This window comes from Helianthus annuus, chromosome 16, assembly GCF_002127325.2.
Source record: "Helianthus annuus cultivar XRQ/B chromosome 16, HanXRQr2.0-SUNRISE, whole genome shotgun sequence".
NCBI classification, from domain to species: Eukaryota; Viridiplantae; Streptophyta; class Magnoliopsida; order Asterales; family Asteraceae; genus Helianthus; species Helianthus annuus.
The window spans coordinates 204,060,658-204,083,870 of record NC_035448.2 but is presented as its reverse complement, the minus strand read 5'-3'; the positions used below and the strand labels follow the sequence as shown (position 1 = coordinate 204,083,870).

General features: G+C 38.0%; 1 protein-coding gene across 1 annotated transcript; it reads left to right on the top strand.

Moving 5' to 3' along the window:
* The first annotated feature begins 17,241 nt into the window (after positions 1–17,241).
* LOC110920426 lies at positions 17,242–20,477 on the top strand. The gene is made up of 3 exons (XM_022164639.1): positions 17,242–18,843; positions 19,570–20,034; positions 20,376–20,477. The coding sequence occupies exons 1-3, from the start codon at positions 17,242–17,244 to the stop codon at positions 20,475–20,477; spliced, it is 2,169 nt and encodes a 722-aa protein (XP_022020331.1).
* Positions 20,478–23,213: the final 2,736 nt, after the last annotated feature.

Below are 23,213 nucleotides of genomic sequence, written 5' to 3'. Positions count from 1 at the left end.
TCGAGGGCGAGATTTTTCTAAAGGTGGGGAGAATGTAACAATTCTCATTAAAATCCATAATTAGAATAATAATTAGTCAATAAGGAAACCCTAATTGAGACACCCAAGTAATTATGCACTAACCCTAAAATTTTCAGAACAATCAGAATCAGGATCAGGGCCCCTAAAACTCAGGGGGGGGGGGAGTAAACCCTAGTGGATAATTATCCATCAAATTCGTTGTCACAATTGAAATTAAGAAAACTGTTGAGTCATGCAAGCTAGTCCCGAACCCAGCTAGCCTATGTAATTAGACTGCACCCTTTACGGACCGTAAAGGGAAATGCCATACGGTCCGTAAGCATGTCTCAAAAATCACTATAAATAGCAGACATTGGAACTTGCTTTCTGAAACAAAAACGACGTCCCAACTCTGTCTGTACGTCAAGTTATCACAGTAGTATTACAAATTAAACACACACTGATCACGAAGTGCTGCCGCAAAACAGGGTAATAACTCGATCGCTATTACGATTCCTTTTCCGACTGATCAATATATCCAATGAATGTTTAAGTGCCGCCCACATCAGGGTGATACTTTGTCGTTCGTCGTTAAATCGATGGATGTTTAAGTATCGCACTTTGTCGTTCGTTGTGAGAATTTGATCTCGTGAGTTATCGTAACTGCTGTATTGATCACTAACCCGGTTTTGTGTGCATTATTATTAAATTAGGTTAACAAGGATAATCCATATTCTGTCCGTGTTAAATCTGCAATGTGAGTCATTCTCTTTTCTCACAGTTTGTGAGTCATTCTCTTTTTATCAAATGTTTTAGAATACTCCAAATTATTTTCAGAATTATAATTACAGTGATTAAGTTTATGTAATCACCAAATTACAGCCAGTATGTGGGGTATTGTGCACATTACTACTGTTTTAATCACATTAGGTGGGCGAACCTAAAATTAAGTGATATACGTCATTCATTGGGGCAGCCAATGGTGATATGACCACAGTCACAGATCCGGTCGAGTGACAAATACTGTGGGTAGTTGGTAGATATCTGAAACATATGTAAAAACTCTTAATACTGTAAATTATAATCAATGTGTCGTTTTCAGTAAACTGAATGATTCACTCAGTATTTCCCCGCTGACAAAACCTTTTTTAAATATGTTTCAGGTGATCTATTGTAATTCAGAAAAAGTGCTGGGAAGCAGTGCAGGCTTAAAGTAGTGGCTCATTATAAAATAAAGAAATATGTTTTGTAAAAATAATGATTTCTCAGTAAAACCTTATTATTGTAAATTATCGGGGTTTTATCCCGAATTGTGAAATAAAATAATCGGGAAAAGTTTTTAGCTTTAAAACGATCCTGATGATAAAATCCCGCTGCTAAAATCACATAATTAAATATCACGGGATTTCTGTCCCGCGGCTCCTGAAACGGGTCAAACCGGGTCGGGGGCCGTGACATATAATCATGACATACTATATGTGACCCGACTCATACATAGAAAACGTAACGGGTACGAAGGAAAAACTGACACGTGTAATCAAAAGGGATTAATTAGAGCTTTTGAAAAAAGAAAAAAAAGAAACCATAATTTGACTCCACTAGGTCCTAAACAAAATTTATGAAACATACATAAAATAAGCACGAAAATATATTATATTTGACCTAAACCATTTCCCAAAAAATTTTACGTCGAAACGTAGAACAACTCGACTTTATACCGAAACTTACATAAATATATGCACGTAAAAACTTGTTTCTTTAAACGAAAACATATTATATTTGACCTGACCCATTTAAAAAAAATTACGTCGAAACATAGAGCAAATCGTATTTATACCTACACGTACAAAAAATATGCACATAAAAATTAGTTTTTAAGTAAAAGAAGTATAGGGGTAAACCGAAACAAAAATTAGTAAAAAATTAATAGGTTAAAAACGTTCGTAAAACCGTGCCAAGTAGCACTAATGCTACATCGGCAGCGACCCTCAACATCGGAAAAACTCGTAAAAATAAAATAGATAAAATGGAAAAAATTACACCGAACGATAAGCAGACTTAAAATCGTTGAACCACGCACACCTGTTACAGTGTGTTATTGCGAATAAATTAGACAGAAACGTAAAACGTAGAAAAGAATAACTAAGTCGATTTAGGATCCGCCCGTTGCGGCGAACTTGTCAAACGGGGAAAATGGACACGTTGTGACGGCCTATCAAATGTGAAAAAATAGAGCAAAAAACGTTGAACCTCACATGCACGTTATGACGTGTTAACTCGCAAAATTTAAAACGAAACATAAAACAAAAAACTTGTGACAGATAAAATGTATGGGGGACCAAAGTTGTAAATAAAAAAGTGTTGTTTTAAATTACAAAAGATAAAAAGCTTTGTATTAAAAATAAAAACTAAAAGGGGTTAAAATACAAAATATTAAAATCTTTGGGTTAAAAGTGAAAATCAAACTTTTTTTTGAAAAACTCCCCGTGCTTGGGGTACAACATCACAATGCAACAAAATGTTGCAAATTTATAATATGGAAATGATTTTCTTTTCTTTAATATTATGGATATTGTCTGAACAACATTGATATCAGTATCGTATAACATTTGTATAGTTTTTGTATCCGCATTTTATAGAATTTCAAATATAATGTCCTCATGTGCTTATTATTATTTATGATCCGATAAAAGTTCTAATCGAACGGGTCATATATATCATCACAAATTGAACATATACCGACCAAACAACATCGATAGCAATACCGGCTTCCTTTTTATAGTCTTTTCGACGTGGCGGTACCATGATGAACTGATACCGGCCGAACAACACCGATATCGGTACATGTATTCTTTTTATAGTTTTCAATCGATGTAAAACACGTGTATTGCTATGTCGAGTGTAGTATCGTACTGGTACCGTGATGAACCAGACCGATAATGACCAAAGACCTGCAGTGACGCGCGCGAGAATCACCCTAGTATATATATATATATATATATATATATATATATATATATATATATATATATATATATATATATATATATAAAGTATAATGTACTTCAGGGCTTAACCTACATTAACATACATGACAAAAAATATAACGTGCGTTATTATCATAGAACGTGCGTGATTATAGTCCCATGCGTGATTATGTGGTCTCATGCGTGATTATACCCCTGATCCAACGGTTACCATTGTCTCCTATGTGATGTATGATAAGGCTTTTTGTATGTTAACATTTCTCTCTCTCTCTCTCTCTCTCTCTATATATATATATATATATATATATATAGGGCCGGGATTTAGAGAAAACGATAGAAAGTGTGAGAACGGTGAGAACGCTTAACGATCGTCCGATCAAAACAATCTATGGACTAGATTGGCGTGGTGGCGTTTTCGTAAATAACATCAATTTTATTACGTGGACGCGCTTCATTAAGGGTAAAAGGGTCTTTTGACTACTCCACACAAAACGCCAAATCATGAAAAAAAAACGCCAAAAACAAAAATCACAGACCATTCTAAGTAAAACGCCAAACTTAATTATAGTAAAATCCCGCCTAAAAAAACCGCCAAAAAATCCTATATATACAACATATCAGACCTTCAATTAAAAACACACACAAAAACCCAAACGCCATATTTCATATAACCCATTCGCCTTAGAAACGCCAAAAAACCCAAACATCAAATATCTTCTACCCCAAAACGTTTTTTTTTCTTTTTGAAATTCAGTTTGGCTGTCAGTACGATTTCGCTCAATGAAATAGACAAAATCCTTAAGTGAGAATATTGTCCATTTCATTGAGTAAAATCTTATTGACTTATCCTAAACTTCCATCCAATTTATAATGCCAAAACATACAAAAACATTATTGAGATTTGTTGCCAATTAAGTTTAGCTGTATGAGGTGGACAACATTGTCAGTTATCTTTCTTAACCGAGGATTAACAATGTTGTCCATCTCATACAGCAAAACATAATTGATTTTAGCATGATCAAAATTTGAGGTTTAAGGTGATCTTATTTCGTGGCGTTCTTTTTATCGGTAAAACGGCAAAAAAGTTAAAAAATCAAAAATCGTTGATTGTAAAAATTCAAGATTGTTGGCTGAAGGATATAAACTCAATAAAATTTTGCTGCATGAGATGGACAAGCTTCAAGAAAAAGATGCTGATGTCAGACTGTGTGTTTCCAAACAGCAACACAAAAACCTACTTGAAAAACAAAAAAACAAAATGAATCATACGAAAGTCGAACCAGCCAGTTAACATGATTCAAGAAGAGAAGAAAGAGACTGGAGACAGAGAAGACTTGGAAGATCAATTGTTTATGTATTTTTTTTCATTTTCCTTTTCAGTTAATTGTTATATAATAAAAACGCCATATAGAATAAAAACGCCAAAAGAGCCAAAATGCTTGTTTAAACGATGTCATCCAGTTAAACGCCACCAAAAAACTCCCAAACTATAATAAAATTACTTTGAAAAATTATTATAAAAAACCAAAAAAAAATAATAAAAAATAAAAAGCAAACTTGAAAATGTAACTAGAAACAGTAAATACAAAATCAGTAATACTGAAGAATCTAAAACGCCAAACTTGAAAGATGGGACGTGTTACAGACTTCAGAGATAAAGCTTATCAAAAACATTAATTACAAAACAATAACTGAAAAGACAAATACTTTATTATAATAATGCACCGCCTAATTTAGGCGCCAAAAAGACATCCTATAAAATGATACATCTCAACGACTTCCATTTTGATCAAACCAAAAAAACAAACGCCAATACTACTAAATACCACCCACTGTAAAATGCCAACAAATAAACTGAATGAATTGTTATCAGAGGGGAGTAACTCAGAAAGATTTTGCTGCATAAGATGGACAAAATTTCAAGAAAAAGATATTGATGCCAGTCATATGGCATTTTGTATTTTTTGTTCTTGAAGAAGGTTTGGATGGAGAAGAGGTCAATGACACTGAAGAGTGGGTTCACTATAAAGATGAAGATCCAGATAAAGAAAAAGCGAAAAACCCACTCACACGCCATAGATCTATGTCCCCAAACATCCACAAAAAAGCCAGTTCAACAGACGAGCAGGCAAAAAAAATCAAACCGATGGGTTTGTTAAGTTTTACATAAAACGCCATATATTTGGTGACAGTTCTTGTACTATTAAAGAAGAGAGAGACTGATGACAGTGAAGATTGGGAAAAGAGATCTGATTAGGATTTTTAATTTATTTCCTTCCCTTGTATTTTTTTTTCTTGTGGTTGAAATATAATTTAACAATAGTAAAACGCCAAGATACCACAAACGCCAAAATGTTTATAAAAAATAATAGAACAGTAGGCCATCTTGTTTAAAACCCTTTGGAAAACGCCATTCAAATAGATTTCTTGCCCCCTGGGTTCCAATGTTGATAAACGCCATAAACGCCAAAAACGCCAAAATGTTGATACAATGAAACCATTAAAACGCCATTAATTATTAAATTTGGTTAACGCCAAAAATCTTAAAAACCAAAAATTAAAACAACATTGGGAAAAGCGGAATTGGAAAATCAGAAGATGAAAGGACAAAAAAAGCCCCTCCGCCCTTTTCTAAGCGGCGTGACACGTGTTGGGTCAGGAATCGTTCTTACCGTTCTCACACTTTTGAGCGTTTTCTCCCGATCCCGTTTATATATATATATATATATATATATATATATATATATATATATATATATATATATATATATATATAGGTAAAGGATCCTGTACAAAGTCCTACTTTTGTAAGAAGTGTGAGAAATAATTTGGGGATGACAAGTGTCCTTTATCTTAATTAATTCAAAAGGGTACATTAGTAATTTACCTTTCTTATCAATTAATTGTGTGTAACAGTTTTGGAGTTAATTTAGGAGATACATATCTTTTTGGTTTATACATGATCTCCTATATACTGATCGTAATTCTCATTATAAAATCGACGCCATTATTTAATTGATGAACGTAAGGATTTTGATCACTGCAATTCTGGTGTTTTAATGTTTTTTGGATTCCAGATAAAACACCATGACTTGAATTATGGCGTGGTGTTTTATCTGGAGACATTATTCATGGCGTGGTGTTTTAAACATCTGGAGACAAAACACCACACCATGAACAATGTCTCCAGATGTTTAAAACACCACGCCATGAACAATGTCTACAGATAAAACACCACACCATGAACAATGTCTCCAGATAAAACACCATGCCATGAACAATGTCTCCAGATGTTTAAAACACCACGCCATGAACAGTGTCTCCAGATAAAACACCACGCCATGAACAGTGTCTCTAGATAAAACACCACGCCATGAACACTGTCTCCAGATAAAACACCACGCCATGAACAATGTCTCCAGATGTTTAAAACACCACGCCATGAACAGTGTCTCCAGATAAAACACCACGCCATGAACAATGTCTCCAGATAAAACACCACGCCATGAACAATGTCTCCAGATAAAACACCACGTCATGAATCTGATTACAGTTATTCTAAACGTAAAACACCACGCATTGAATCTTATATAAAACAAAGAGGCTTCCGATTTATATCTTGGTCATTAATTCCGATATTTAAGGAAAAAGGAGTGAATGTAGGTATTTTTGGTTGTGAACGGTTACCATATTTGAAACATTGAAAAAGACACTATTGCCCTTCAATTTTACATAAGGTCCCTCTAATTAAAACACAATTTACATTTTTATACTCTATTGATCTCAACCATTAGATCAAATATCCAATGGTTTAAAACACTTCTTACCCTTCTCACATTTTAAACACTTTTTACCATATCCCTACCCTATATATATATATATAGGGTCGGGATTTAGAGAAAACGATGAAAAGTGTGAGAACGCTTAACGATCGTCCGATCAAAACGACCTATGGACTAGATTGGTGCGGTGGCGTTTTCGTAAATAACATCAATTTTATTACGTGAACCCGCTTCATTAAGGGTAAAAAGGTCTTTTGACTACTCCACACAAAACGCCATCTCATGAAATAAAACGCCAAAACAAAAATCACAGACTATTCTAAGTAAAACGCCATTAAATATAAAACACCATACTTAATTATAGTAAAATCCCGCCTAAAAAAAACCGCCAAAAAATCCTATATATACAACATCTCAGACCTTCAATTAAAAACACACACAAAAACCCAAACACCATATTTGATATAACCCATTCTCCTTAGAACCGCCAAAAAACCCAAACATCAAATATCTTCTACCCCAAAACGTTTTTTTTTTTTTGAAATTCAGTTTGCCTGTCTGTAAGATTTCGCTCATTGAAATAGACAAAATTCTTAAATAAGGATATTGTCCATTTCATTGAGTAAAATCTTATTGACTTATCCTAAACTTTCATCCAATTTATAACACCAAAAACATACAAAAAACATTATTGATGTTTGTTGTCAATAAAGTTTAGTTGTATGAGGTGGACAACATTGTCAGTTATCTTTCGTAACCGAGGATTAACAATGTTGTGCATCTCATACAGCAAAATATTATTGATTTTAGCATGATCAAAATTTGAGGGTTAAATGTCATTTTAGTCCATGTGGTTTGGGCCTTTTTTTCAGTTTAGTCCAAAAGTTTTATTTTTCACCCGTGGGTCCAAAAGGGTTTCATCGTTGCCATTTTAGCCTTATGGGTTAACTTCATCTATTTTTTTGTTAACGAAAAGCGTAATTCGGTCATTTTATATGTAATTCTATGAACTAGAAGGGCAATTCAGCCGTATAAAATAACCGAATTGTCTTTCTCGTTAACATAAATAATATATAAAGTTAATCCAGTGGACTAAAATGGCAAGTGTGAAACCTTTTTGGACCCACAAGTGAAAAATAAAACATTTGGACTAAACTGACAAAATGGTCCAAACCAAATGGACTAAAATGACATTTAACTCATATATTAATGAAGGACCATGAATAGTGATTTTATTTTTATGATAATGTATACTTTTTAATATTTTATTATTTAATATTGTAACAACTTATTATTATATTTGCTTTTAAGTTTTAACATATTTTTTTATTTCTTTTTCTTTTCTTAACCATATTTCCATTATCATTTAACTTTTTTTTTAATTTTTTTAAACCCTTTATCAATTAATTTGATATTCCTTTAATAACTTATGTTTATTTTTTTTTCTAAAAACTTAAATATGTAGTTGTGGTTTTTTTTTAAACAGCACAATGATAAACTGAACCGAATCTGATTATTTAACTTTCTAAATAACATGCTTCATTTTGAAATAACGTTTGTTTTTCATTATCATCTCCTCTGATTCGCCGCAACACGCGACGTAAACTAACCTAATTTACTTTAATAACCAAACCATTTATTTTAATAAACTAGTTATTTTGATATCGTATTATTTAGGATAAATACACCTTATTTAATAAAATATATATAAAGAAAACAAAAAGACCTAACCCATAGTCACTCCCTCACCCGAATTAATTTCTTTGCAAGACTACATGTTATGGAAAGGGTGGGTGACCCACGTGAGCCATGTATGCTGCCACTCGCTCGTGAACACCGCAACATGGTCAAGCCAGCGCCAGCACGAGTGGCCAGCTTGAGTGTGATAGCCTGGGTAAGCAGGTGTTTTGGGGGTGTGGTAGCTTGGGCGAGTAGAGGTTAACCACAACAGGCTTCAGTGAGGGGAGACGCGGGTGAGCAAGTTAATGAGTAGGCGTCTAAGCAGTGCCATATATCACAATATTAGATGATGAATCCAGGTTGTCAAGTGAGCGACAACGGGTAGTCTAACCCTAATCTAACACATCACACATTCACACCATATATTTATAGAAAACAATGTCATAAAAAATAAAAGGACTAACCAGGGCCTGTCCTGTGCTTGTTTGAGCCTGTCGTTCTACAAGAACGCTCACCCTAAAAGCAGACCGAGGACATTGGCTCGAATGTTTACAAACGAGCTTGGATGCAACATCTCTCAAAAAAATGTTTTAAAGCCTGAGCATTGAATCTACTTTTATAGTTTTTATATCTATACATGCCCCTCTAATCCAAAATAGTTAGTCACATAGGTGAAAATAGGGGTGTGCAAAAAACCGGATTAACCGAACCATAACCGAATTAACCGATAAAACCGAACCGAGAAAACCGAACCAAATAAAAAACCGGTGGGTCGGTTAATGGTTTTTTTTAAACCGAATGTAGCGGGTCGGTTATGGTTATCAATGTTTCCATACCCACCATAACCGGACCGAACCGACATGTAATAAATCTTTGTAGGATTTAAGACTTTTCACCACTTTTTTTTAATATTTTTTGTTTTTGATTAAAGATTTTTAGTATTTACGGGTTATTTTATATCATTTTGCGGTTTTGGTTGAATGTTTATTTGAATTTATGAAAAATATCACATCACTTTATTTGAATATTCAGTGTTAATATTATAGATTATATTTATTTTTAATACTATGTAATATACTAACATATACAAATATAAAATATCAATTTTTTCATGTTAAAAAACTAACATATTTTAAGCTAGCCTAAATACACGGTTAACCACCCACAACCGACCCGCTATAACCATCAAAACTGATTAACCATAACCGCCATAACTGATCGGTTATGGTTATGGTTATCCATTAACCGACATGGCGGTTATGGTTATGGTTTTAGACCAAAACCGACCCAAACCGACCCATGCACACCCTTAGGTGAAAATACATGACAGAGAAAATTAGTTACTACAACATTTATTTATGATCTTTTTTTGGCTAATATTAGACTATGTGCTATGGTGAATTTTAAAATGTGAAAAACAAACATTTCACATTTTGCAAAGGTAAATGTGAATGTGGTGATGGTCTAGTGGATTGAGATGATTATACATGATTGATATCGTTGGTTGGAATATCATCGGAGTGGTCGGAACATTACCGGATAAGATAAATTAATGAAACAAGGTGTAAACGTGTCAGCGTAGGTAACGTATATGGGGTAAAATTGAAGTTTACTATATAAATATGGGTAAGTTTACGAAAATGCCCTTTTGGCAAGGTTACAGTTTTACTCCTCAAAGGGGTACATTGATGCAATTAGAAAACGTCAGAGGCTAATACATTTTTTTTGAAAATAGTGGGTAAGGGTGTCAGTCGCCTCTAACCACAGGGGATAAAATTACAGTTTACTCTAAATTTAAAGAAGTTGTACAGTAAAAGAAATATATTTTATTATTATTTTCTCTTTTTACTTTTAATAAATGCATTTTTAAATCAAATAAGTTTAGTTTCTTTTACTTTTAATTGTATAAATAAATATCTTATCTTTATTTTCCTTTTTTACTTTTGATTTTTCTTTATAATATAATTATTATAAAATATTTTATTTGTTATTTTGTTAATATAATATTTTAATTCTATAATTATTTTGTTTTTTTGTGTAATTTTACTCGAACATATTAAATATATTTGAATTTTTTTCTTTATCGGGAGAAACAAAACCCATACACTTTGAATATCGGTAGCGGTACCATATTCGTTTTTATGTTTTCTTAACATAGGTAAAAAGTTCATTAAAAATTAAGTTGTGTTTGCAATATAGTATTTTTTACACGGTACAATAACCTTTTCTTTTCCGTTAGGAACAAAACCGATACCCTTTGAACATAGGTAGGGTACGGTATTTGTTTTTATGTTTTCTTTACATGGAGGCAAAATGTTCGCTGAAAATTAAGTTGTATTCGTAATATAGTATGTTTTTAATGCTCGGTACAGTAACAAAACCGTGAGAAATCGTCGCATTGCGCGGAAAGTTGCTGCCCGCCGCATCGCATGCACATATTTTTAACTCTGGTAAGAATTTAAGGGAACTAATAATCACACATGGTAAAATCTTATTCTCACATGGCGTATACGGGCCGTATAAGGTTATACGACTCGTACACAATAAAATGAACTGACAAAGGTTGTGCCAGCAACTTTTGTCAGTTCATTTTTGTCACACCCCAACCGATGGCGGAAACATCGGGGCATGGCACTGAGCGAAACAGATTGTCCAGGAGAAATCCATAACAACTAATATTACCAAATATTTATAAGTCATGTCCCATACCACAACATATTCAGCAAAATAATTATTACAGACCACATATCTCAAAGACAAATAAAAGCTGCTCCGACAACTCAGATTTCATTAACTTGTTTGTTTCTAAGACTCCATCCTAACTTGATTCCCACATAGCAGCAAAACATCCTAAGCACCTGTCACATACGTTAAAATGAAGGTCAGTACACATAGTGTAAAGGTGAGCATACAAGTTTAATAGATATAATAGAGTTCGAAGTAGTTTACGCATAACCAGCATGTAACATGTATAAAGTGAAGGCAAGTAGGTTATCGGCAGAGAAATATGCACAGACGTGACTGTGAGTTGTAGAATGCGCAACACATATCTCCACTGGGACACGTGAAGTAAAACCCTTAACAACCCATGTCCACGACAGGTGCTGAGTCCAAACTATAGTACTATCGTTGCTAAGGTGTCAGGCAACAATCATTGTGTTAACATAACATACAAGCATTCATCGAATAACACGTAGCATGCAATCACGGTTAGCGTATAAATAGTGTTTCCGTTGTGTGTCGATTGTGATTTGAATATAGATAACGTATGGAACACCCAAAAGTGCATCAAGCAAAAAGGGATCGAGTATACTCACAGATTGTGTTTATCAAGTAAACACGCTCTTGGATTGAAGGGAGCGCTGAGAGAGATTAGCCTGAATAGTTAACGATAGCATAAACGATAAGCGGCGCATAAAACAGTGCAAAGTGGTAAGTGTCGGATGGTAATCCGATCAGATGGCAATCCGATCGGATGGCCAGTCGATCAGATGACAATCCGTTCGGATGGTCATCCGATCGGATGGCCACTTGATTGATTGTCATCTCGTTGGTGAGGATGTGTTTGTGTATGATGGTTTGTACTTTGAAGTTTTCGTTGTAGCATTTTCGAAACAGAGAAGTATATCTACCCTTTAGGTCGATTGATCGAATGGCGGTTCGATCGGGTGACGATCCGTTCGGCGAGGTATTTCTCAGAGAACAAGTTCACAGCAGTGTTGTCACTCGATCGGATGGTCTACCGATCGGGTGACAATCCGTTAGAACTAGTAGTGCATTGAACATGTTGAAAATTGTTAAGGGTTGAAGTTCCAAACATCACATAGTCGGGTGGTCGTTCGATCGGATGGCTATCCGATCGGATGGCAATCCGTTCAACGTTCAGTCCTTTGAAAAGTTGAAACAATAGTTAAGTGTTGAACCAAGTGCAAGCCGATCGGAGATCAGATCGGACGGTAATCCGTCCTGGCGGCCTGATCGTCTTTGATACTTGGCGGTTTTCTCGAGAAGGTATGACCACGTGCCAAACAACAGAACTTCATCAATACTCAGGTGATCCGATCGGACAGGAATCACCCTAATCTGGTCGGTCGACCGATCGAGATGGTGGTTCGTGTTTAACCCGAGGTCAGTTGTCTCGTTGATAGAACACAGATCCTGAACCGACACATCACTAAGAAGGAGTAGAAGGTCAGAACAAGCTCTGATTCTTTCGGTTTTGAGTGCATTGAGTGTAAAAGAGTTGAAAGAAAGTTGGAAAACCATCTTTCAATCCTTTTCACCATGAATATGTTCAGATCTAAGCAAGATCTTTGTTCATTCATGTGGAAATCGTCCAGATATAAGTTGTTCTTGGTGGATTGAAGCCAAAACATGAAGCATAAGAACACCATGATGACATCATCCTATAACATCTTAAAACCAGTGATTTTACGGTTAAAAGTTAAGATTCAAAAGAGAGAATTATGAAGGAGTGTGTGTAGATCAAGCAAGTACAAGATTTAGGTTGAAAACTTACAAGAATCGCGAGAAATCGAGAGAAATAGAGGCTGGAGCGAGCTGGTCGAGCAAAGGAGCTGTCACATCAAGTGATGTGACAACTGAAGGTATTTATAGGTTTTCCCAAAAAGGAAAGTGCAATGGGATCGAGTGGGTCACTGTAACACCCAGCGTCCCTGAACTTTAGGAACTTGTGATGACTAGTCCCTGAAATCTAACTTTGGTCTCTAATTAGCCCCTAGTCTATGTGGATTGTCTATTTCTTGAAATGTCTAAGACTATATTGGGAATGCCTAATTCTATATGGTTGAATGTCTAAATCAATGCTTGAATGTCTATCTGGAATGCCTAATTCTATGTTGGAAATGTCTAATTCTATATGATTAAATGCCTATCTAGAATGCCTAATGTTGGAATGCCTAAACAAGGAATGTCTATGTGTGGGATTGTCTAATTCTATATGATTAAAATGCCTATTCGGATTGTCTATATACTTAGAATGTCTAAATCTATGTGCTTGAAAAGTCTAAACCTATAATGGAATGCCTAAATCTACGTATGGAATGTCTACATCTTGGGAATGCCTATAACTATATGCTTAGAATGCCTAAAGCTATGTTTGGAATGCCTAAATCTATTTGGTGCTTTACTCCTTAGACTCGTGAAACTTGATTCTTAGTTCAACGAGAGACTGGAGCCTTGTCACTGGCGGAATCTATTAATCTTGAGAACTCTTGATGTATATGCTCTAATCTAGTTATTCTATTGCCCTACATAATGCAACGCCTTACCTAACGTGTAAAATGAATCAGAATTGGGAACGCGGAAGGATGGATTGGCCAGAGTGGCCATCCGATCGGATGACCACCCAAGCTGAACCACCCTTTCTCTTCTCCTCCTTCACCTATAAATAAGCTGTCACATCACCATTCTAAGTGATGTGATAGCTCTGCTCGACCAAGAACACGCGCACACGGCTTTTCTTCATTTTCTCATCAATTTCGGTACGTTTCAAGCTAGATTCTTGTACTTTCTTACTCTACACATCATTCTCTACGTAATTCTCACTTGAAATCACACTTTTCACCGTGAAATCTTTTAGGTCTGAGTTCTTGAGGGTGATGTCATCATGGTGGTTTGTACAACTGTCATGTGATGTCATTCTAAGCAAGATTTAGCCCGGATCTAAGGTATTTCATACGTATTTACATTAAATCTAAGCTAAATCTAAGGGTTTTCATACTAAAACTTGAGTTTCTTCATTTCTTTCTTCAATTTCTGATTTACTTCGGTGATAAACGTGCCGGAACGGACTGTAGACTCGATCGGTGGTCTAGAGTTGGTTTAGGAACGGGTTGCTCACTGATTAAGACGATCACGGGATGGATTCCGGCTTAAAACCGTCACAACAGACAAACAGGTCGGACTGGGGTGATTCCCGACCGATCAGAATGTCTGTGAAATGACAAGTAACTGTTGCCTCAGTCTGCACCGAGACGTCACCATTAAATTTCAAACTCAGAATCGGTGAGCTATCAATCTTGGAAGTCTGAACGGACAGCCGTCCGATCGAACAACCATCCGGTTGGAATATCAAGTCATGTGAACTCACCCGAATGGCAGTCCGATCGGACAACCACGTAAGTCTTTATGATCTTCATGAATGTCTTACCCGAACGGATGGCAACCCGATCGGATAGCCATCCGATTGGGCAGCCTTTGTCACCTTACACACACAAGGCCATCCGGTCGACTGGCCATCCGATCGGACAGCCGTCTAATCCAGTGACCCTGTTAACTCCTTTATTCAATTCCGTTATGCTGCTCGACTCTTACCTTACTGCAATCTAATCAGGCTAATCCTAAAAGAGCTCCCTTTGATCCAATAATAGTTGCGACTGTTAAGCAATCACTGTGAGTATACTCGATCCCCTTTTTACTTTATATTTTGGGGTGTAACATGTATTCTATTAAACTAAATGCTTTTGGAAATCTATACTCTATCCTTTGTGTATGTGAAAACTTGTGCATTCTAGTATTCTATTTGTGCTATGTGACGTTTAATCCAGGGTGTTTAGTTCCGCCTTAACAATAGTAGCGCTATAGGGGGTGCACCTCTCCCATTATTCTTCGGGGGTATTGTTAGGAGGATTCTAGTTTACCTTGAGTCTTGGGTAAACACTAAAGCATCGGGATACTTGGGCTATCACTGCGTGGACTGCGACACTAGCACGGCTGAAACTATTTTTATTGCTTACACTGTGGATATGAGTTGTTTTAATCTATTATTCTATTATCAAACATGTATACTCGCCAATACTTTTGTATTGATATTTTAATACATGTTGCAGGTTGATAGGTAGCGGTGGATCATGGAAATCAAGCTAGGGGAATGCCTAGAAACGTCACCTAGTGAACTTAGAAAACTTATTGAATAATTTGAACAATCTTTGTTATGTTTTGCACTTGATGTTGATGTTGGATTTTTTTTAAACAAAATTTATGCATGAAATCTATTAATCTCTATCGTCGCAATAGTGTTATGGAAATCTCATGAGCAATCTGAACGCCTAGTGCTCGCACCCTGATGTTTCCGCCATCGGTTGGGGTGTGACAGATTGGTATCAGAGCCATAACTATAGGGAATTAGGATGAGTAGGAATACTTGCCCTAGTCTATAGTTCTAGGAACTTGACTCTTATTTATTGTTTAAGACTTATGCATTCTATCGTATCTGCTTCCTAGCAGCACATGTTCCTATTAAACTTACCTGCCTTTCCTAAGGCTAATACAATGTACACTTTATACTATGAAGACACTGTTACACAGTGTTTATTTCAGCACGAGATTTGCCCACAGGATAGGAGTGACATCCGAACCTTGATGGAAAATCTCCATATTATTTTAGTAGGTCTTGTTTGCGGATAAGAGCCGACAACCTTTGGGGTACAATGCTGTCAAGTTAGAGGTGAAACTCAGACTTTGATAACTAGTCCCACTCCTTGATGATTTTATGTCTCGCCAAAGTCTCATAACTGCCAATCAATTGAGTACGCGGAATGACCAAAAGGACGAATATCGTAGGCCTAACATCGATGACGTATTTGTCTAAGTAAGTCAAGACGCGTTACCTCAATTCGAAAGGGGTTTGAATCACTTTGGTTAGTCGTCGTTCCTCTACCCGGAACAATCCTATGTTTTAAAAGCCTATCTCGTTTTTATGTTATCTCAATTTTATGAAAGTGGTTTTGACTATAAGGTTTTGAGTTTAATTCTTCGTTTATTTATAAATGCTTTTACGCAAGCTTGCACGTTGTCCGCAACCTAAAACGTTAATTCTAATCTCAGATCAAACTAAATTTACGAAGTTTTATTCTATGTGTAGTCTACGTGGTAAACTTGATCGTCTATGGTATGATATGTTGATATGGTGTGAAACACTAAGATGACATGGAAGTATGGGACATAAGTGGTGTGTCCGAAGCATGGTGGATACGCCGCTGGTACTTCCTATATATAAGTGCTTCTGGCATATTACCAACTTCCGCACCAAGTGCCATGCGAGATTTAGTGTTTGCAGACCAGTGCGGAATGTCTATGTAATCTATGGAAAGTCTATGGAATGCCTATGTAATCTATGGAAAGCTATGTGATCTACGGAATGTCTATGTAATCTATGGAAAGCTTATACCATCTATTAGCAGACTATGTAATCTATGAAAATTCTAGCATGATATATGGTTGATCTATTGTGTTAATCTATGATAATCTAGCGCATTAAACTATTTTGAGCTAATCTATGTTAAACTACCTTGGTCTGTTGGTTAGTCTATGTTGAACTGTCTACTTGAGTAAGCTATGATAATCTAACTATGCCAATGTATGGAATGATCTATGTTAATCTACTTGGGCATTCTACGCTGATCTACTTTGAGTATTCTATGTGATTAAACTAAGTAAACTATGAGTAATCTACGGTAATCCATTAATCTATGTGAACATATGATGATGATGATGATGATGGTTATGTTGAGTGTTGCGACGCGTGGCATGACACCGAGTACGAGGAGAGGCGATGTGCCCAAAGCGTGGTGGATACGCCGCTGGTACTTCCTATATATAAGCGTTTCTGACATGTTGACCAAACTTCGTACAACGTGCCATGTGAAGGTCGTGCGTTTTGGTGGTGATTTAGTCTATCTCGTATCTTAATCCTTTAAGCAATTGTGAGTGAATCTTTATTATGGGACTTCGTACCTAGACTTATACGATCCTTATGTTGGAACTCGTAGATGTCTGCTCGAAGACTCTCTGACAACCTAAGGAAATCAAGGGAGAAGTCCCAGAAAAAGATGATGTCATTCATGGCCGACCAGATCGCTCGGGTCGTGCCAAAGATTGTTTCTGAGCTTCAAGGATCTACCACTCCCCCATCCTCTGTGGACTCTAAGGTAGAGAAGCCGACAACTACCAAGTTCAACTACAAACACTTCGTCTTCTGCAACCCCAAATCGTTTACGAGCAGTGATGGGGTGACAGCTATGCTCGAGTGGTTTGATAGCATAGAGGTCACTTTCATCAACAATGAATGCCCCGAACATTTGAAAACCAGGAGTGCAACTGGAGTGTTTCAGGGTAGGGCTTTGGAATGGTGGTTCAATGAAAGAAACATCCGTACTAATGAAGCAGCCTATGCTCTCCCGTGGGCCGAGGGGCGAGAACTCATGATGCTCGAGTTCTGTCCTCCCCATGAGCAGCTCAAGCTCGAAGAAGAATTCTGGCACTTAAAGCAAGTTGGTGATGACAACATGGCGTATACTACCCGGTTCAAGCAGCTAAGTTTTATCGTTCCTCACTTGGTTTCGACACCTAAGCGGATGATAACCAAGTATATCAATGGTTTGCCTCCTGCTATGCGTGATTCCATCGAAGCAGCTCAGCTAGGATCTATTGAAGAAGTCTACCGTCTCGCAGCTAGTCTCAACAATCGTGTGCGTGACAAGCAGTTTGCTATCCCTGCTCCTTCAAAATCTGCAAATCAAGTCACTCAGCAGCCGAGTGGCAGCAAGAACAAGAAACGGAAAGCTCGGGGCTCGGGATGTAATGCTATTACACCTGCGGCTAACCCTGCAGCAAAACCTGCTCCTACTCCTGCTGCTGCTAACCCTGCTGTTCCCGAAGCAAAGAAGCAATACACTGGGTCTTATCCCAAGTGTGCGAAATGCAACTTTCATCATCCTGCTACCTCTGCATGCGGATTATGCACCAGTTGTAACCGTTATGGTCATACGGCTCCTTACTGTCGTCAAGCTAATCCTGCTCCTCAAGCTCAGCAAGCTCCTACTCCACCAGCACAAGCAGCACTTCCAGCTCCTCCTCTGCAGAACCCAGGGCCGATCAATGTCGTTCGTGAATGCTTTCAATGTGGGGATACTACTCATCTCCGTAACCGTTGTCCCCAGCTAAACCAAGAGCAACAAGCAGCCGCTCGTGGACGAGCGTTCAATCTCAATGCTAACCAGGCTCACAACAACGACGTGGTGAATGGTTTGTTTCTCGTTAATAATCTCTATGCTTCGATCCTATTTGATACTGGTGCCGATAAGAGTTTTGTGTCCGTGGAATTCGAGTCTTTGATAAATTGTACACGCTCCAAGTTACCAAAGTCGTTCTCTGTTGAGGTCGCCAATGGTAAGTCGATTCTTGTGAACTCTATCGTGCGTGATTGTTCCTTGATACTTAACGATCACGTATTCACCATTGACCTTATCCAAATGCGTTTGGGTAGTTTTGATGTCATTATCGGTATGGATTGGTTACGTAAGAACCATGCCGAAATCGTGTGTCACGAAAAGCTCGTCCGTCTCCCTCTTCCGTCTGGTGATCTTTTACATGTCTATGGGGACCGACCTTCGAAAGGACTAAGGCTAATGTCATGCACACAAGCGAGCCGGAGTTTATGTAAACAGAACCCTGCCTTCTTGGCCCACGTGGTGGAACAAAAGGGCAAGGGGAAGAACATAAACGATGTTCCAGTTGTGTGTGACTTCCCTGATGTTTTTCCCGAGGATCTACCTGGTCTTCCTCCTCCCAGATCTGTCGATTTTCGTATTGATCTCGTACCTGGTGCGACTCCTGTCGCCAGGGCTCCTTACCGTCTTACACCTTCCGAGATGCAAGAGTTATCCAGTCAGCTACAGGAACTGCTCGATAAAGGTTTTATTCGTCCAAGTACCTCCCCGTGGGGTGCTCCCGTTTTGTTTGTCAAGAAGAAGGATGGTTCGTTTCGTATGTGTATCGACTACCGTGAACTTAATAAGCTTACCGTGAAGAATCGTTACCCGTTGCCCCGCATTGATGATTTGTTTGACCAACTACAAGGCGCGTCCTGTTTCTCTAAGATTGACCTACGTTCTGGATATCATCAACTACGTGTTCTCGAAGATGATATTCCTAAAACTGCGTTTCGTACTCGATATGGGTACTACGAGTTCGTGGTCATGCCTTTTGGTTTGACTAACGCACCCGCCGTGTTCATGGACCTTATGAACCGTGTTTGCAAACCTTATTTGGATCGTTTCGTTATAGTCTTTATTGATGATATTTTTATTTATTCTAAGTCTAAAGCTGATCATGCTCGCCATCTACGTCTTATGCTTGAACTTTTGCGTGGTGAACGTCTATATGCTAAGTTTTCTAAATGTGAATTCTGGATTGATGAAGTGCAGTTTCTAGGTCATATTGTTAGTAGTCAGGGTATTCATGTTGACTCTTCGAAAATTGAGGCAGTGAAGAATTGGAGTACGCCTAGATACGTGTCTGAGATTCGTTCTTTTCTAGGACTGGCGGGTTATTACCGCCGGTTCATCGCGGATTTCTCTAAAATCGCTGTTCCTCTTACTACTCTAACCCAGAAGGAGAAACCTTTTATATGGAGTCCCGAACAAGAAGAGTCCTTTCAGACTCTTAAGAACCTTTTGTGTAATGCTCTCGTTTTAACCCTACCTGATGGAAATGACGATTTTGTGGTGTACTGTGACGCCTCGAACCGTAGTTTGGGCTGTATGCTCATGCAACGGGACAAGGTTATCGCTTATGCCTCTCGACAACTCAAGGTGCATGAGAAAAACTATACTACTCACGATCTGGAGCTTGGTGCAATTGTTTTTGCGTTAAAGATCTGGCGACACTACCTGTATGGTACTAAGTGTGTGGTCTTCACTGACCATAGGAGCCTTCAGCATATCTTTGACCAGAAAGAACTGAACATGAGATAGAGGCATTAGGGTGGAATTGCTTAACGACTACGACTGCGAAATTCGCTACCATCCTGGTAAGGCGAACGTAGTGGCCGACGCTCTTAGTCATAAGACTCATGTCCAGGCTATCCGTATATCTAGTGATTTGCATGCTTGTATTCGCGAAGCTCAGTATTCGTCTTCTAATGAAGAAAGTCTATCCGTTGAAGTTCATGGCGCTAACGTTAATCAACTCGAAACCAAATCTGATGGTCTCCAGTACTATCTAAATCGCATCTGGGTGCCAGATCGCGATAATCTTCGTGAGCTCATTATGAATGAGGCTCACAAATCTCGTTACTCTATCCATCCAGGAGCCGATAAGATGTACCAGGATCTGCGTATGACTTATTGGTGGCCCGACATGAAGAAGGACATTGCTGTGTATGTTTCTAAATGCCTCACCTGTCTGAAGGTGAAAGCTGAACATCAGCGTCCTTCCGGACTTTTAGAGCAACCTAAAATCCCAGTTTGGAAATGGGACAGTCTTGCTATGGACTTTATTACTAAATTACCCGTACGCCTGCCGGTCATGACAGTATTTGGGTGATCATTGACCGTCTAACTAAATTAGCCCACTTTCTTCCTATCCGTGAAGATTATAAAGTGGAGAAACTTGCTAGGATCTATACCGATGAGATTATAAGTCGCCATGGCGTACCTTTAGACGTAATCTCTGACCGTGATGGTCGCTTTACTTCTCGTCTTTGGCAAACTTTCCAGTCCGCTATGGGTTCGCACTTGAATTTTAGCACGGCCTTTCATCCTCAGACGGATGGACAGACCGAGCGTACTATTCAAACCCTAGAGGACATGCTCCGTTCTTGTGTCATCGACTTTGGTGGTAACTGGGATGTGCATCTACCATTGATAGAATTCTCGTACAACAATAGCTATCATTCCAGTTTTCAAATGGCTCCTTTCGAAGCTTTGTATGGACGAAAATGCCGATCTCCTCTCAGCTGGCATGAGGTTGGGGAAAAACAGTTCACTGGCCCTGAGATTATTCAAGAGGCAACGGATAAGATTCTTCAGATCCGTGATAACTTGATCAAGGCTAGAAGCAGACAAAAGAGCTATGCTGATATAAGGCGCAAGCCTCTGGAATTTGCTGCTGGAGACCGAGTTCTTCTCAAGGTATCTCCCTAGAAGGGAGTAGTTCATTTTGGTAAAAAAGGGAAAGCTCGCTCCTCGCTATGTGGGTCCTTTCGTGATACTTGAGAGGATTGGCAAGGTAGCGTACAAACTCGATTTGCCTCAGGAACTAAACAACGTGTATCCAGTTTTCCACGTATCCAACCTACGGAAATGTCTAGCCGATGAGGAACTGCAAGTTCCTCTGGAAGACTTGCAAATAAATGAAGCTGTTCAATTTGTGGAGAAACCAGTCGAGATCATGGATCAAGCTGTCAAGCGTCTGAGGCGCAGCAAAATTCCCATTGTCAAGGTTCGATGGGAAGGAAAGCGTGGTGTTGAATTCACTAGGGAGTTGAAAAGTGATATGAAGGCCAAGTACCCGCATCTCTTTGAACAGTCTTCTAAGATTTCGGGGACGAAATCTCCTAAAGGAGGGGAGACTGTAACGCCTAGCGTCCCTGAACTTTAGGAACTTGTCATAACTAATCCCTGAAATCTAACTTTGGTCTCTAATTAGCCCCTAGTCTATGTGGATTGTGTATTTCTTGAAATGTCTAAGACTATGTTGGGAATGCCTAATTCTATATGATTGAATGTCTAAATCAATGCTTGAATGTCTATCTAGAATGCCTAATTCTATGTTGGAAATGTCTAATTCTATATGATTAAATGCCTATCTGGAATGCCTAATGTTGGAATGCCTAAACGAGAAATGTCTATGTGTGGGATTGTCTAATTCTATATGATTAAAATGCCTATTCGGATTTTCTATATACTTGGAATGTCTAACTCTATGTGCTTGAAAAGTCTAAACCTATAATGGAATGCCTAAATCTACGTATGGAATGTCTATATCTTGGGAATGCCTATAACTATATGCTTGGAATGTCTAAAGCTATGTTTGGAATGCCTAAATCTATTTGGTGCTTGACTCCTTAGACTCGTGAAACTTGATTCTTGGTTGAACGAGAGACTGGAGCCTTGTCACTGGCGGAATCTATTAATCAAAACTCTTGATGTATATGCTCTAATCTAGTTATTCTATTACCCTACATAACGCAACGCCTAACCTAACGCGTAAAACAAATCAGAATTGGGAACGCGGAAGGATGGATTGGCCAGAGTGGTCATCCGATCGGATGACCACCCAAGCCGAACCACCCCTTCTCTTCTCCTCCTTCACCTATAAATAAGCTGTCACATCACCATTCTAAGTGATGTGACAGCTCTGCTCAACCAAGAACACACGCACACGGCTTTTCTTCATTTTCTCATCAATTTCGGTACGTTTCAAGCTAGATTCTTGTACTTTCTTACTCTACACATCATTCTCTACGTAATTCTCACTTGAAATCACACTTTTCACCGTGAAATCTTTTAGATCTGAGTTCTTGAGGGTGATGTCATCATGGTGGTTTGTACAACTGTCATGTGATGTCATTCTAAGCAAGATTTAGCCCGGATCTAAGGTATTTCATACGTATTTACCTTAAATCTAAACTAAATCTAAGGGTTTTCATACTAAAACTTGAGTTTCTTCATTTCTTTCTTCAATTTCTGATTTAATTCGGTGATAAACGTGCCGGAACGGACTGTAGACTCGATCGGTGGTCTATAGTTGGTTTAGGAACGGGTTGCTCACTGATTAAGACGATCACGGGATGGATTCCGGCTTAAAACCGTCACCAACAGACAAACGGGTTGGACTGGGGTGATTCCCGACCGATCAGAATGTCTGTGAAATGACAAGTAACTGTTGCCTCAGTCTGCACCGAGACGTCACCATTAAATTTCAAACTCAGAATTTTTGCAACATCGATGAGCTATCA